This window comes from Triticum urartu, chromosome 1 (assembly GCF_003073215.2).
Source record: "Triticum urartu cultivar G1812 chromosome 1, Tu2.1, whole genome shotgun sequence".
Lineage (NCBI taxonomy): Eukaryota > Viridiplantae > Streptophyta > Magnoliopsida > Poales > Poaceae > Triticum > Triticum urartu.
In genome coordinates, this window is record NC_053022.1 from 396,238,395 (window position 1) to 396,254,604 (window position 16,210).

General features: G+C 42.8%; 1 protein-coding gene across 1 annotated transcript in view; it reads left to right on the forward strand.

Annotated features, from left to right (window-relative positions):
* Positions 1 to 3,148: 3,148 nt before the first annotated feature.
* LOC125514516 (serine/threonine-protein kinase TOR) overlaps positions 3,149 to 16,210 on the forward strand; it is a 30,091-nt gene continuing 17,029 nt past the window's right edge. Inside the window, exons 1-21 of the mRNA XM_048679858.1 lie at positions 3,149 to 3,498; positions 3,931 to 4,033; positions 4,164 to 4,219; positions 4,848 to 5,186; positions 5,257 to 5,331; positions 5,531 to 5,703; positions 6,829 to 6,927; positions 7,185 to 7,344; positions 7,507 to 7,650; positions 7,727 to 7,899; positions 7,976 to 8,171; positions 8,241 to 8,438; positions 10,715 to 10,867; positions 11,241 to 11,362; positions 11,469 to 11,568; positions 11,638 to 11,733; positions 11,876 to 12,006; positions 13,630 to 13,732; positions 13,813 to 14,013; positions 14,093 to 14,185; positions 14,284 to 14,319. Coding sequence (XP_048535815.1) covers positions 3,988 to 4,033; positions 4,164 to 4,219; positions 4,848 to 5,186; positions 5,257 to 5,331; positions 5,531 to 5,703; positions 6,829 to 6,927; positions 7,185 to 7,344; positions 7,507 to 7,650; positions 7,727 to 7,899; positions 7,976 to 8,171; positions 8,241 to 8,438; positions 10,715 to 10,867; positions 11,241 to 11,362; positions 11,469 to 11,568; positions 11,638 to 11,733; positions 11,876 to 12,006; positions 13,630 to 13,732; positions 13,813 to 14,013; positions 14,093 to 14,185; positions 14,284 to 14,319 — 2,694 coding nt within the window. The 5' untranslated portion in view covers positions 3,149 to 3,498; positions 3,931 to 3,987. The remainder of the gene's footprint in view (positions 3,499 to 3,930; positions 4,034 to 4,163; positions 4,220 to 4,847; positions 5,187 to 5,256; positions 5,332 to 5,530; positions 5,704 to 6,828; positions 6,928 to 7,184; positions 7,345 to 7,506; positions 7,651 to 7,726; positions 7,900 to 7,975; positions 8,172 to 8,240; positions 8,439 to 10,714; positions 10,868 to 11,240; positions 11,363 to 11,468; positions 11,569 to 11,637; positions 11,734 to 11,875; positions 12,007 to 13,629; positions 13,733 to 13,812; positions 14,014 to 14,092; positions 14,186 to 14,283; positions 14,320 to 16,210) is intronic.

Sequence of the window (16,210 nt, forward strand, 5' to 3'; positions counted from 1 at the left end):
ATCACGTTGAAGTGTCATGTAGTCGATGTTCCCATAACATCACTAGAGAAAAGACAACATACATCTCATAAAAATATCGAACGAATACCAAATTCACATGATTACTTATAACAAGACTTCTGCCATGTCCTCGGGAACAAAAGTAAGTACTCACAAAGCATGTTCATGTTCATGATCAGAGGGGTAATAAATATCATTAAGGATCTGAACATATGATCTTCCACCAAATAAACCAACTAGTATCAACTACGATGAGTGATCAACACTACTAGCAACCCACAGGTACCAATCTGAGATTTCGAGGCAAAGATTGAATAAAAGAGATGAACTAGGGTTTGAGAGGAGATGTTGCTGGTGAAGGTGTTGATGAAGATTGGTCCTCCTATGATGAGAGGATCGTTGGTGATGACAATGGCTTCGATTTCCCCCTCCTGGAGGAAAGTTTTTTTTGGCAAAATCGCTCTGCCGGAGCCCTAGATTGCTTTTGCCCAGGTTCCACCTCGAGACGGTGGCGCTTCATCCCAAAAGCCTTCTTCATATTTTTTCTAGGTCAAAACCTCTCATATAGCAGAAGATGGGCACCCGAGGCTGGCCAGGGGCCCCACAAGCTTAGGGGCGCGCCCTGGGGGTAGGCCGCGCCCCCAGGCTTTGTGGCCACCTGGTGGGTCCCCTTCTGGTCTTTCTTCGTCCAATATTTTTATACATTCCAAAATAATTCTTTGTAAAGTTTCAGGACATTTGGAGTTGTGAAGAATATGTATCTCAGATTTTCTCCTTTCTGGTCCAAAATTCCAGTTGCCGACATTCTCCCTCTTCATGTAAATCTTGTAAAATAAGAGAGAAAAGACATAAGAATTGTATCATAAAGTGTAATAACAACCCGTAATGTAATAAATATCAACATAAAAACATGATGCAAAATGGACGTATCAAGGACATGGACGCTCGTGCCGCGGCCCCACGACGCCAACATTGTCATCTGCAAGTGGCTCTTCAGGCACAAGCTCAAGTCGGACGGTAGCCTGGATCGCTACAAGGCGCGCTGGGTTGTCTACGGGTTCTCGCAACGGCCTGGAGTGGATTTTGATGAGATGTTCTCACCAGTGGTGAAGGCGGCTACCATCTGCCGTCACCGCCACGCTTGACTAGCCAGTGCACCAAATGGACGTGAACAATGCGTTCCTCCATGGTTAGCTCACCGAGCGCATGTACTGCCAGCAACCAGCGGGGTTCGTCGACAAGCTTCACCTGGATCATGTCTGCCTCCTCGATAAGTCACTATACGGGATCAAGCATACCCACACGTCTGGTTCGCGCGGTTCACTGCCTACCTCCGTACCATCAGCTTCATGGCGGCCCGCTCTGATCCGTCGTTGTTCATGCCCCACGGCGACACTAGGGCAGCGTAACTGCTTATGTATGTGGACGACATCATCCTCACTCCTCACAGCTCCGTCGACGGCCCTCATCCAGCAGCTCCAACGACGCATGTTCGCTGAGTTCCTGATGAAGGATCTCGGCCCGCTCCACTACTTCCTCGGCATCAGTGTGAAGCAGAGCCATGCCGACTTCTTCCTCTCTCGACAGAAGTATGCTGACGAGCTGTTGGATCGTGCCAACATGGCGGCCTGCAAGCGAGTGTCCACACCGATGGATGCGCGCTCCAAGTTGTCTACCACTGCGGGCGCGCCCATCCGCGACGCCTCGGAGTACAAGAGCCTGGCGGGCGCGCTCCAGTACATCACTCTCACGCGCCCGACCTCGCCTACGCGGTCTAGCAAGCATGTCTATGCATGAATGACCCACGCGAGCAGCACCTGTCGCTTGTCAAGAGGATTCTGCGCTATCTGCGCGGCACCTCGATGGAGACCGTGCATCTCGCTCGACTAGGCTAGGTTGGTGCATGCTCTTGTGGTGGCCTTTTTTGCATCACTTCGGATGACACATATTAGTTTTGTGAGAAGTATTAAATGACACAACAGTTAGAAGATCTGTCATCAAGATGGTGTTTAGAACATTGTTATATGTATAGGATGAAAATCCGAGATATTACCTTTATTGGTTGGAACCTATAGCGATAACCATCATCATTATATTGTTGAAGGCGTCGTCTTCGTGCCACTTTTTGTTGCGGCATTTTTTTTGATTCAACAACAAGGATGCAATCCTTGTGTTTAGCCGTCACATGTTGGAATTGGTGGCGTCGATGCGAATGTGTTATCCCTTTTCATAAAACCTTGTTGCGGAAGAATGGTGATCATTGTGTAAATGTTTAGATCATGTTTTGTCATAATTCTGTTGTGTATCCATTATAATTCGCTTTGGCCTTATTGCGATGTATCAACTTAAAAAAATTTGATTGCTTGCATCCAAATATGTGAAGGCCATAAGGTTTTGAAAAAAGTTATAGGTTTTCCCAAACTCTTTTGGGACCCGTTCCAACTTTTATTCTTGCTCACTGTTCATTCACATAGTAACATTGCATCCACCTATAGGAAAAAACAAGTATAATTGCTAAGAAAGAATTTTGTTGCTCGAAAAAATAGTTTAGCTTACTATATCCCATAACTAAATTCGAAAAGGAAAACGAAAAGAAAAAGGAAACACGGATCCCTTACTTATACCATGCGGTGCTGCATCCAGCTCCGCGTGGACCCATACTCCTCCTACTGTCCTACTCACCGTTGCTTCCTCCTTCCACGTGAGGCCGCCTCACCGCCCCCTCGACATCGCCTTACATGCACACGCGCTCCCCGGTGGCCGGTAGCGTGACGCTTTCTCGCTTCTCCCTCCCGCTTTAAGCCATGACTCTTGTTTCATCTGGAGGATTAAAACACCCGCTGTCTCTTTCCCTCCTCGCCCGCAGCTCCACCCCTCCTTCCTCCTTTTGTTTTCTTCTGCACCATTCCTTTCTTCTTCGCTTTCCGCCGCGGCATCGACTCGAGAGCAAAGGCATATCTACAAGACGGACATGATATGCGTGAGCCACCCTAACATTTTAGACTGGCCTACATATGCCATTTTTTTAGAACTAAAAAATGGCATGTATAGACTGATCTATACTGATGAAAAAAGTATAGACCGGTCTATACATACCATAGGAAATTACATCAGGACCAGATAAAAGAAAGAGCCCAACAAACAATGGCATACTCGTCCCGACCCATCTCAGCTGGCTAGCCCAACAAACAACGCCCGCAGGGACACTGGGACAGACGCACCACCGAGCTCCTGCTCGCACCCGACCTCGCCGGCTCGCCGCCTGCCTCGCCGGCCTGCCTCGCAGGACGCCGACGCCCGTCGCCGTCTGCGTCGCCGTCGCTATACGCCTAGGGGCCGCCCCTGCCCGCCCGGCGCTCGGCTCTGCCGCGCTCCCCTGGCGCCGCTGCAAGCCGGCGCCTGCCGCCCAGTCCGCTCTCTGCCGACCCCGGCACTCGGCGGAAGCAAGCCAGCAATCCTGCCCGGCGGCCAGCGTTTAGCCCGATCTGAGGACTTGAGGTAAGTTGTCCACTGTGGCACTGCTCATTCCCCAATTTCTGATTTAGGGTTTGCTCTTTGCTGTCTATTGCATCAATCAGTTGGAAGAGTCAAGTCTACTGCATTAACAAAACAACCAGACTTGCTACTCAGTACATGAGCACACAGTCCTGTGAACGCATACACATTAATTTTTCTACCCAGTACATGAACACCTGATCAGTGACATAATAATGATTTGTCTGATTGTTTGCCACTCTAACAAGTTACTGTAACAAATTAACAATGCCATATCGTCTTCTTTGAACTTCTCAAGGTATGTAGTATGTAGGCTTCTCTTATGCAAAATTGAGAATTTTAGTACGTCTGTAAGACCATATTGATCTATTTCTATGTGCTATTGGTAAATTAATTAGAATGTTGGCATGCCATATTTGTTGTCAATTTTTTTAGGTGGACCACCTTGTTTTAAAATCCTAGATCCGCCACTGCTCTGGAGTCGCCGTCGACATGAAGCCCTCGCCGCACTTCCCGGAGATCGGGAAGAAGTCCAAAGGTACTCCCCGTTCTCCAAGTCATGGTTCCACTGTCTCCCTTCCACTCCCGGATTGTTCCGTGCCGTTTTTTTCGAGCGATTTCTTTCTCTTCTGCGAGTGGCTAAAAACCAAGCTTCGTTTGGCGTGCAGATTTGATCCCCAAGGACCACAGTTTCAACATTGCGGCCTACATCTCATCTGGAGCGGTTCGTTCCCTACCTTCTCTTTGTTCTGATTTTGAGATTTCGGTGTTGCTGTTTGCGCGGTTAGGCTGGAGCTAGGGTTCCGGGCTCGAATGGATGAACAGTCATGAGGTCTCATCCTCTTGCCGGAAGCTACTTGGATCAATCGTTTTGTTGCTTGCGATGGTGCTGTTTGTAGGTATTGATGTTGATAACGGGAATGGGGGTTTACCTGATCGAGTTATTTTGCTTGTGTTAGTAGTACTGTACGGATTAGCATGACCAATGGCGTGGAGTACTGTGGTTCTATAGCTTCCCATATATATACTTCATTGAGTGGTTGTTTCATGTCCTCAGAGCTGCTGGGCTATCAGATGTAGCATGAAATCTAGGAACAGGCGTTGGTCTTTTGGTGGAAATAACGCGAAATTAGTAGTTCCCACATATGGTTTTTACGTCTATGGCAATGCAACATAGATGTCATTCCTAATTTGGTACCTTTGGGGTTTTTGAGGTTTGGCTCCTTGGATAGTTAACCACAAGACTCTTTGGTTGTTGATACTGTTTATTCCTTATGTTGACTGGCACCTATCTTCGTATATCGAACAATATGCTTTTCTAGATTGATATGTTTTGTACTCCTCTCTAATAGGATGTTATTGCTGCTGCCCTGCGAAAGCATGTCGAGGAGGAAGCTCGAGATCTCAGCGGTGAAGCTTTTCTTAGGTTTATGGATCAGCTCTATGAGCAGATATCTAGTTTATTGCAAAGTAACGATGTTTCTGAAAATTTGCTGGCTCTCCGTGCTATCGATGCATTGATTGATATGCCCTTCGGAGAAGGTGCTTCAAAGGTCTCCAAGTTCGCCAGTTTCTTGAGAAATGTGTTTGAAGTAAAGCGTGACCCTGAAATCCTAGTTCCAGCGAGTACTGTGCTTGGTCATTTAGCAAAAGCTGGGGGAGCAATGACTGCAGATGAAGTTGAGCGACAGGTATGTTATAGTTGGTTCTGATTTTCTTGAATATGTCTTTCAATCTGCTAACAAGCAGTTTTTTTTACAGATTAAAACTGCTTTAGGGTGGCTTGAGGGGGACCGAGTAGAGTATCGTCGGTTTGCAGCTGTTCTTATTCTCAAAGTAAGTTGTAACTTGTCAGCTTCCATAATCTATAGTTATTACAAGTTTTAATCAAGGTCATGATGGTAGACAAATTCTACGCAAAATTTCATTACGCTAAACTTGATAATGAGTTGTATTTTCTAATGTTAAGCACTACAGTGAATATGAGTGAGCTTATGATCTGTCTAAAATGTGTCCTTTTCGTATATATTTGTAGGAGATGGCTGAGAATGCTTCCACAACTTTCAATGTTCATGTTCCTGAATTTGTTGATGCTATATGGGTAGCACTGAGAGACCCCAAACAGGCTGTGCGCGAACGAGCAGTGGAAGCCTTGCGTGCTTGTCTTCATGTTATAGAAAAGCGGGAGACACGGTGGCGTGTACAGTGGTAAGCATACTTTTATCCTCACCTCTATTGCTGTATTGTATGAGATCAGCACTTGAAATAGCTTACTGTAAACTGTCTGGTGGTTAAGAGGATTGTTATGGTGTCAATGCTTCGTCTATTAAGCTCTTATTTGCACCAAATACTGGGACCCATGTTTATTTACTTGAAGGGGAGCCTTGGCGCAGTGGTAAAGCTGTTGCCTTGTGACCATGAGGTCACGGGTTCGAGTCCTGGAAACAGCCTCTTACAGAAATGTAGGGAAAGGCTGCGTACTATAGACCCAAAGTGTTTGGACCCTTCCCTGGACCCTGCGCAAGCGGGAGATACGTGCACCAGGCTGCCCTTTTTTTAGTGATCACTCATCCACTCCACTAAGTTTAGGAATAACTCCTTGGCCAAAATTGCAAATTGAAACTGATATCAAGCCTTTGGTAACTTCTTACATTCAATCCCATCCATGCTCCCCACTAACTACTCTTATGACTAGCTAGCATTTGTAGCCTCAACTGGATCACTTAAGAGTTAAGACTGCCATTTTCTTACTCTGTTAGTCAGAATTTGACGAATTCACTTGTTAAGCATCTTGTTGATGGTTGATGTATCCCATCTTCTAAGGATTAAACATATGTTGCATGATTGCATGGGGTTCAATCTACCATTGGGTCTAAAGAAGTTATATATTGCATTTGGTTGTAAGATTACACATTGTGTCCCTCAGCAACTATTTATGCTAGTTTGTTAGGAACAATGTCCAAAGCACATCGCGGTCGTTTATTTGTTGCAAAGCACTGACCATATACTTCTGGGATACCATTTTGCAATGTGATTAATCTGCATGTTGGTCATTGGTCTCTTCAGCCAACAATTCAACTTCTCTGATTAGTGATGAGCTGAGCCTTTCTCTTAGTATTGCAGCAAACCCAACTCTGATTTGCAGTTTGTGTACCACACTACCACTGATTTCAGTGTGTGTAACTCTGCTCTCTGTAGTTTTTGTAGAAAACAGTAGCCAGACTAGTCAGAACTAAGTGGCATGCTGCTACCTTGGTGACTTGACTCGACTATATGAGCTAAGAATATTGCCCTTTTGTCTATCTTATTTTTTTCATGATGTTATGTTACCAGGTATTACCGCATGTGTGAAGCAGCACAAGTGGGACTTGGCAAAAATGCTTCTGTTCATAGCATCCATGGCTCATTATTGGCTGTTGGAGAATTGTTGAGGTAACTTAAAGTTCATTTTGCAGTGATTCCCCCCCGGAAGTTTGTCACAATATTCATAGTGCCGCAAGTTTTTTTTCTTATGGCTGTTTGCTAGTGTACCATACTTTCCTGTATTTCTTTTACTATGGAACACATGTTTTAACTTCTGGCATTTATGATCATCAATATAGCAAAACAGCATCAACCCCTTTCTTTTTCCCTTGTGGCAACAATACGCAGCTTTGCATACTCTGATTCTGTTGCATGAAATATTGCAGGAATACTGGGGAATTTATGATGTCTAGGTACAGAGAAGTGGCTGATATAGTCCTCACGTACTTGAAACACCGGGATCAGCTTGTTCGTCGTAGTATAACATCTCTTCTTCCTCGAATTGCTCACTTCCTGCGAGACAGATTTGTGACCAACTACCTTAAGGTTTTCCCCGCTGCTAAATTTCTTGAACTAAACCATTTTCTTCTCTTTTGCACCTTATATGATTCATTTCTTGTATCAATTTTTTCTTAATTTTGAAGTTATAACAGAAACACAATAGTTTGATAACCATGCAAGCTTGACATGCGTTGTTCTCATTCCCAGATATGCATGGAACATATCTTGTTTGTTCTACGTACCCCGGATGAGCGTGCTAGTGGGTTTGTTGCTCTGGGAGAGATGGCTGGTGCTTTGGGTGCAGAACTTGTGCCCAGTTTGCCCTTAATTACCCCACTTCTGCATGAAGCAGTATGCTTCATAACCCTTTTGTACTTTGGTGTTTACTTGAACTTTTTCCTGCTTAATGGCGCGTTTCTGTTCGCAGATTGCTCCTCGCAGAGGACGTCCATCTCTTGAGGCTATTACTTGTGTTGGAAGCTTTTCAAAAGCCATGGGTCTTGCAATGGAACGCCATATTCGTGGTGGGCTGCTAGATGCCATGTTTTCTGCCGGTCTTTCTGATAAACTTGTAGATGCACTTGAGTCTATAAGTACCAGGTATTGTTTCTTGGTTTGAATTCTCTTGCTTTATTCTGTCCTTGGCATGAAAACATTACCTCCCCATTTCCTACAGCATCCCGTCTCTACTGCCAACTATTCAAGAGCGTTTATTGGATTGTATAGCTCAAGCACTTCCAAAGTCATCTACGAGGTCCGGTTCTACTGTTAATCGAGCAACCAGATCCAACAGTTTGCAGCACTTTGTGGATTCTAGTGGTCCAGTGCTTGTCCAACTTGCTCTGCGTACCCTGGCAAACTTTAACTTTAAGGTTCGAAATGCTCCACTGAGCTGTGTGATTGTCATCATCTTCGGGCTTTAAATTATGTACTGGTTTCAGGGTCATGAGCTCCTGGAATTGGCAAGAGAGAGTGTCATCCTTTATCTGGAAGATGAGGATAGCAGTACCCGAAAAGCTGCTGCGATATGCTGTTGCAGATTAGTTGCACACTCTCTTTCTGCTTCGTCTACTTCACAGTTCAGTTCAAATAGGTCAAATCGTATGGGAGGAGCTAAGCGCCGTCGTCTTGTAGAAGAGGTTTGTCTTCAACTTCATCATGTGTTCATTAATTATCTGACATGCATACTGAAGCTATCCTGTTTGATGCTTATTATTAGTACTTACTAGACATGCCTGCTATAACATGTATTTTTGGGAAGAGCTGAGATAAATGCTTTGAAACGAGTTACTAATAACTGCATGTGCAATTGTTTCGTTACAGAAGCCATAGTCACAGATAAAATCCAAAATCTCAGTTTCTATGCAAGCATGTTCTGAAGCACGCCCTTCTTGATCAGACTTAGTTATTCAATATAACAGTCAAGCATGTCGTGAACCATATCTTTCTTGATTGGATTTTTATTGAAAATTCGTTACACGATACTGCTTCAGCTTGCCACATTAAATACCATATCTAAACTTCGGTACTGCCTACACCACCCTTTGTTTTACTACTTCTGGTAACATCATACATGACTTCTTGCATTTGGGGTGAAGCTAATAATTTGTTGAACCATCATGCAAAATTCTGCAATTGGCATAATATTTTTTTTACTCTGAACTATTAGCTGAAAAAACTGAAGCAACAATTTTTTAACACAGGTAAGCTGAAATTAACCATAGTTCATTAATGAATTTCTTGATTTTGTATTTTCCAGTTTGAAAACATAAGTTGACCTGGTAATAGCGTTCTAAAGAACCATATAAAAGATTCAAGCCTTCGGCGACCATATATCTATGTTACTTTGAAGTAACTTATTATTTTGCTCTACAACACATGAGCACCTGTGCCTTAGCCCTCTTAAGAAAAAACATGTCAACAACTATTGTGTGCTTACTGTGGAACCTCATCATAGCCTTGGCCAGCTCTCTCCCATAGTCCCATAGTCCCACCACACATGTCTCTTATCTTTGTGAAATGGCTATTTCTAAGTAAAAAGCGGACTTATATTGTGAAATGGAGGAATTGCATTCTCATAAAAAAACCATTGGTACCCTCAACACAAATTTCACACCTGGACATAGTACTGGCATTAACTGGCTACTCCATACACTAATTAGCCTTATGGTGTAGATAACATATTAGAGACAATTGACTAGTATCAATTGGTACATGTTTTAGTTTGAAACGTAACTTGCATGGTAATGTAGAATGCGGGAAACTGAGTTAACGTCTCATAAGATATGACATGGTAGACGGCTCCTACCATCTTTCATTGCACTGAATATGTTAATTTATGCATGCATGTCTGCATACAATTTACAATTTAATCATGAATGATGATTTTTACACTGAATGAGTAAAGTTTCTCATGTGGAACTGTAGTATTTATAAACATTGACATGAAGCAAACCATGTATGAGAAGAGGATAGGCGTGAAAGGGTAGAGGAAGTAGTTCGCATCATATATGGCACAGTGGGGAACTAGGATATTTATACCTGTTAACATATTTCATGATTGTTTAAGTTGCCCCACACATGTTATGGGTGCGACGATATGCATTTCCACAAAACAAGGTTGGGCAGACAACATGATACATCAGGTAACAATACATGAGGATCAGAAGAGCAGCAAACTCGGTACTACCATGGCATCAGAACATTGAGAGCCTCTACTCGCCATTGCCCATAGCAAATCACTATGTACCTAGTAACTGCATTACTGTCTTTATTAACAAATCATCAGATGTACTCTATGTTTTTAAAGCGTCCCTAAGGCGACGCCCAGGCGTCGAAGCGCTCCCCCTCTGCTTTGGAAAATCGACCGCTTTGGGCGCCCCCTCCTCCCTAAGGCGGTAAGGCGTCGCCTTAAAAACATAGGATGTACTTAGTTACTGCCTTACTAGACAACATCAAGTGAGCAGATTAGGAATCACTAAATGTAAATGGAGCAGAAGATTGAAACTGGCCTAACTGGAGGAGGTGGTGGGTTCGTAGAGTGGAGTTCAGAGGCTGCATCGACTAGGAAGAATGGGAGGGAGGAGGTGGCACAATGGCTGTTGGAGACGGTGGTGTTGAGTGAGTGCGTCGGGTGGAGGCAAGGGTTAGTTTGTTGGGTTAATACAGAATGATTTTGCCTACACACAGAAAGGACCTGCAATCAGGAGCTTGTCTATTGACTGACCAGCTGTGTGATAGTCACTCATGCTTAAGCCATCGATCCCTGTCGGTTACACATTATTTTTAGATTTGGACTTGGTTCATGGGGGTTGCACACTTTATATTGTGTCATAGGCACTATAGTGATAATTCCTCTGATGCATTTTGGTTGACATAGTATTGATCATGTCATTCTTGTTATATCCCTCTGCAGATAGTGGAAAAACTTCTTATTGCTGCAGTTGCTGATTCTGATGTTGGTGTTAGGAGTTCAGTCTTCAGGGCTCTGTGCCGCAATCCGACTTTTGATGATTTCTTGGCCCAAGCTGACATCCTGACTTCAATTTTTGTTGCCTTAAATGACGAGGTACACTGTATGGCGTGTTTATCAGTTACCATATAGAGTAGGCTATTAGACACTTATAGATATGTTACCAGGTGCTTTTGGCACATTTGTTTAGTTTGTTCTTATTTTTTCTTCTTTTATGAAAGTATTTTTTGGAGCAGGGACATTGTGAAAGTAGTGTTTAAATACCACATCTTTGCAAGCAAAAAAGAATAGTCCTTGGTTATTATATCCATGCTGAGAAATATCTACATTAGGATCCGGATATTTTGTTGTTCTCTTTGCACTATTCCAGTTCACGTTCCCTTCATATATCTGTTAGTAGCAAGTAATTTCTAAACATTATATGACCCTTGCTATTGCTGACAATTTTTTTCCTTGCTCCATGCTTTAGGAGTACGGCGTAAGAGAATTGGCAATTTTAGTTGCAGGCAGATTGTCTGAAAAAAACCCTGCATATGTACTGCCTGCCCTTCGTCGCTATCTTATACAGTTGCTCACTTATCTTGATCAAAGGTTTGTGGCATCTAAAATTGTTGTGCTAATAATGATCAGTGCTGGTTTCAATTCATATTGTGTTACTACAGGCTCATGCTTCTAAATATCTTTATGCTGTCTGCAGTATGGATAGCAAGTGTAGAGAGGAAAGTGCTAGATTGTTGGGCTGCTTAATTAGGAGCTGTCCACGGCTAATACTTCCTTATATTGCTCCAATTCACAAGGTTAGTAAGACATGAGATCATTTACACTGTTTCTTGTGCTAGCCTTCCTACTTCCATGTTTTCTATCAGGCGCTGGTGGCTAGACTTTGTGAAGGAACAGGACCAATGGCCAATATTGTGCTTGCTGCGGGAGTGCTTGCCACTGTCGGGGAACTGGCCAAAGTGGTATGTCTTTCTCTATCATGTGATGTTTGGTTCATTTTAGCCCCTCTACTTTTACATAAGTTCAAATTGGTCCAATCTTGTCGTGTAACAATGGGTCCAACCAGGACTTCTGACTTGTGATGATTTGTGTTCTGCGTGATAGGGTGGTTTTGCAATGAGGCAATATCTTCCTGAGCTAATGCCTCTGGTTGTGGATGCTCTTTTGGATGGAGGTTCTGTGAGCAAAAGGGAAGTCGCAGTAGCAACCCTTGGACAAGTTATTCAAAGCACAGGGTACATGCCTTTTTTTGTCTTCTCGCATTTTGTGCATATTGAGTTGCATGTCTCAAATTCACAACATGACATCAATTCTGTATCACAAGATTTTCGCTGTTAAAATTTTCTGCCTGTCCGTTAAAGTTTGTTATTGCTTGTTCTTATTGGTGTTAGCATATTTAGCGTTGTTTCCTACTCCAAACTTGAGGTTTGAAATAGTAATCGTGACCTTAGTTTTAGAGAAAAAGAAAATGTGAGTATTCACAGTATTTTGTTAGCAATATAGTATACCTATGTTTTTAAAGCGTCCCTAAGGCGACGCCTAGGCGTCGAAGCGCTCCCCCTCCGCTTTGGAAAATCGACCGCTTTGGGCGCCTAGGCGTCCAAAGCGCCCGCCTAGGCGTCGCCTAGGCGCCAAAGCGCCCCCCCTCCCTAAGGCGGTAAGGCGTCGCCTTAAAAACATAGTAGTATACTTCCTCCATTTCGGTGCATAAGGCATGCACATAGTTCTAGGTCATCAATTTAACTAGCTAAATATGTATTATATGTAATAAAATATATATATTTAGAAACTGCATTCACATATGAATCCAGTGATATGCTTTTGATGACATATAACACAATTTTAGTTAGTCAAATCGATGACCTAGAACTATGCACATGCCCTATGCACTGAGACGGACGGAGTACAATTCATGGGCCTCTGCAGCGACAGACCATGAGAAATGCGGAACCACCTCTTAGTTGTGCCCCTTTCAGCCTTGCCTAACTGTATAAAAAATTAAGCATCCAGTGGACCACCGATGATGACCTTGGTCAAATAGATGCGACGAGGCTGAACTGTTTTTTAGCAGCATTTCACCATATCTAACAGTAGAACTCGAAGTTTTTTTTTTTACCATGTTCCCCTGATACCAAGCTTGAGCTTGTTGTCCTTTAGATTCAAGGAGGAGCTCTAGGCTCCTCTTGGTAGCTGGATTGACTCTTTATATTAACCTCCTGGCTTGTATATAAACTGCTCTCTGTTTTTAACTCTTTGTAAATATCTCGGTATATACCCCCCTCTCTCTTGTAAATATATACTATCGGGGCCTTCCCTACAGTTTTTTTGTAAAGAAAGAAGACATGCCAATCCTAGGTTTGATGGGCCCATGAGCCAAGCCGTCCTATAAACATTACATTCGTAACACTCGGTAGTTATAGAATCATTGTGAGCCCCCCTTAAAAACTTCACTTTCTTGGGTGGTATCTTACCCTTTGTGTTTGGTACAACTACCTGCTCCGCTTCCTGCCTTGCGGGCACACATGGCTCTCAAGTCTTGACCCTTGATGATAGTTTGCTAATATGTAAAAATAAAAACTCACCAACAGGGCATGTGCCTTTTTAAATTAAGAAGAAACAATGAAGGCACATACCCTGCGGAGCAGAGGGCTCGCACGCTGGTGGTGGTCTTCGCACACACCCGGTGCGAGGCGCTAGCCAACTGGTGGACGCCCAGTTACTAATGTGGAAGATAGCTGCGTTATAACGTCCAAGTACTTGTTTTCATATATGTTGTAGAGTAATTAATTTCACTATGTATGTATTGCCATGGCTTGGTCATCGCTTATATTTTCTGATTTTTCATGGATGGTCATCAGCTATGTTATTGCTCCCTATAACGAATATCCTCCGTTGCTTGGCTTACTCTTGAAGTTGCTGAATGGTGAATTGGAATGGTCGACTAGATTGGAAGTTCTGAAGGTATTTATTTGGCTGATGCGTTGCTGTTTCATGAAAAACAATTATAGTGCCCTTGTGTTATAAGGTGATATATTTTACAGGTTTTAGGGATTATGGGTGCGTTGGACCCTCATGCACATAAGCGTAATCAACATAATTTACCTGGTCAACATAATTTACCTGGTCAACATAGAGAGGTTCTACGTCCAACAGTTGAGACTGCACAACATATCGTTTCCATGGAAGAGACACCAACTGATTTCTGGCCATCTTTTTCGGCGTCTGAGGACTACTATTCAACGGTATGATTTTGTGTTACCTATGTTGGAAACAGGAAGGACCCTTGTGTTAGTCCCTTTAACCGTAATTCTCAATTGCCAGGTTGCAATTAGTTCTCTCATGCGAATTCTCCGAGATCCTTCCCTTGCAAGTTATCATCAAATGGTTGTCGGCTCTCTTATCTTCGTTTTTAAGGTAATATTTCTATTTTGAATAATTTGTCCTTTAGACTATGTTTCTGCATTATCACTTTAATAATTTTTTTGTGTTCTCTGTGATACATTTGGATCTAGTCAATGGGCCTTGGCTGTGTTCCCTATTTACCAAAGGTGAGACTCATTTTCTCTACTGTACTGCAACTCTGCAAGTTCTATGCATTTATAGTAGTCATGTTTCACCACAATACTGTCCAGATATGATCCACCATCTCTGGCTGACTGGAATACTCATGCATGAGACATTCTATTTCTAGCTGATACTTTGGCCATGCATGGCCTTGAGTTGTTAGCTTTCCAAGGAACCGTAACTGATTTGGGTCAACAACCTGTTTGTTGCATCAACTGAAGTCCTTCCACAACCAAATCATGAATTATGTGATTTGGGGAGTTTTAACAACAATGTCAAATTTCAAGCTTAATTGCAGGATAACCTTTTTTATGTCATGAGAAAGTTGTACCTAGCAAGTTTCTTCAAACAGTATCAGTTGTTTTTCCCAAGATTTCCTGTGATCTCCATTTCTCCAGTTATCCAAATTCTTGATGGGTCCCAAGATCATTTATTGAACAGATAAAGTTTTCATCTGGTTGAGTGAATCACAACCAGAAAGCTAAACAACCTTTGTAGTTCCAAGCTTTCAATATACCCCCTTCATTCCAAAGTATTTGAAGTTCCAGATTTGTCCTAAATCAAATTCTTTTAAGTTTGACCAAGTCTCTAGAAAAAAAAATATCAACATCTACAACACCAAATTAGTTTTGTTATATTTCATGAAATAATTTTTTGTTCTATATACTCGGTGGCGCTAAACTAAGCGCCCACGCAAATCCTCTAATCATATTCTCCGGTGCTAATTACACGGCGTGCCGCTCGCGCAGTACAACCCACCACCACCTATCTGTAGCATATGAAGGTAAAACCAATAGTAAATATGGTAACGGATATAATTTTTGTTACTGCTGCAGCACGCCAAACCTCTGCCTGGCGGAACTATTCCCTAATCACGGTAAAAATGCTAGCAATGAATGGTTACGGAATTAAATTTCTTTACCAGATTCCATGCACCGCACAAGGCACAACGCGAAAGTGCCCCACGGCTCCTGCTACTAACCATGGTAAAAAAACTGTCATGTATGGTAAAAAAAGGGCACGGCAGCCCGGTGCACATAGCTCCCACTTGCGCAGGGTCCGTGTAACGGAAATAAAATCATTACAAGGTGCCACGCACCACTCCATGGTAACATTACCAGTCCCGTGCGTAAGCCTTATCATGCGCTCCTGTGGTAGGTAAAGTCAACCAAACCAGCAAATTCTTTGGTTTGATGGTAAAAGGTTTCTCCCAATGTTGTAATGATCTGTAGGTAGTTACGACTGATGCATAGGATAAGAAGTTGGTGGTAAACCTGATGAACACGGTAATAAACAGGTAGGATTTTCTAGTAAAAAGTGCATGTGCACGTTCATGAGCGACGGTGTAAATTGGAACTCACATGCAGTAGTTATGTGTACATGTGACTTTCCAAACTTAAGTAATATTACCATAAAATGTTAAAGATCTTACGGTAATGATGCATAGCTCTTTACGGCTAGGCCTAATACTACTAGCATATAGGTTTCCAGTTGATATATTTGTACTAGTAAACATGGCATATAATGGTAGTAAAAAATTAGAGCAGAGGTTTGTTTTCTATGTACCACAATGGTTTCATTCTATAGAGATAACCTTTTACTATCAACTAGCATCGACCTAGCAGTCGTAGCCACAAGGCTTATTACTATTGAGGTATGGCTTGATTACTATTGAAGGCTGCCAGATTACGTTCGATTAATCAAACGTGGGGTGGTTATGTGTGCATGAATCAGGAGACCCATGTTGGTTTGGGTAGAGCACGGTGGCTCGCGTGTGGCGGACCAGCGCGCAGAATAATTTACTTTGCGCTCAGGCTCACTTTAGCGGTGCTATATATATACCTATATATATGTATGATGTTATAACTATTAGCA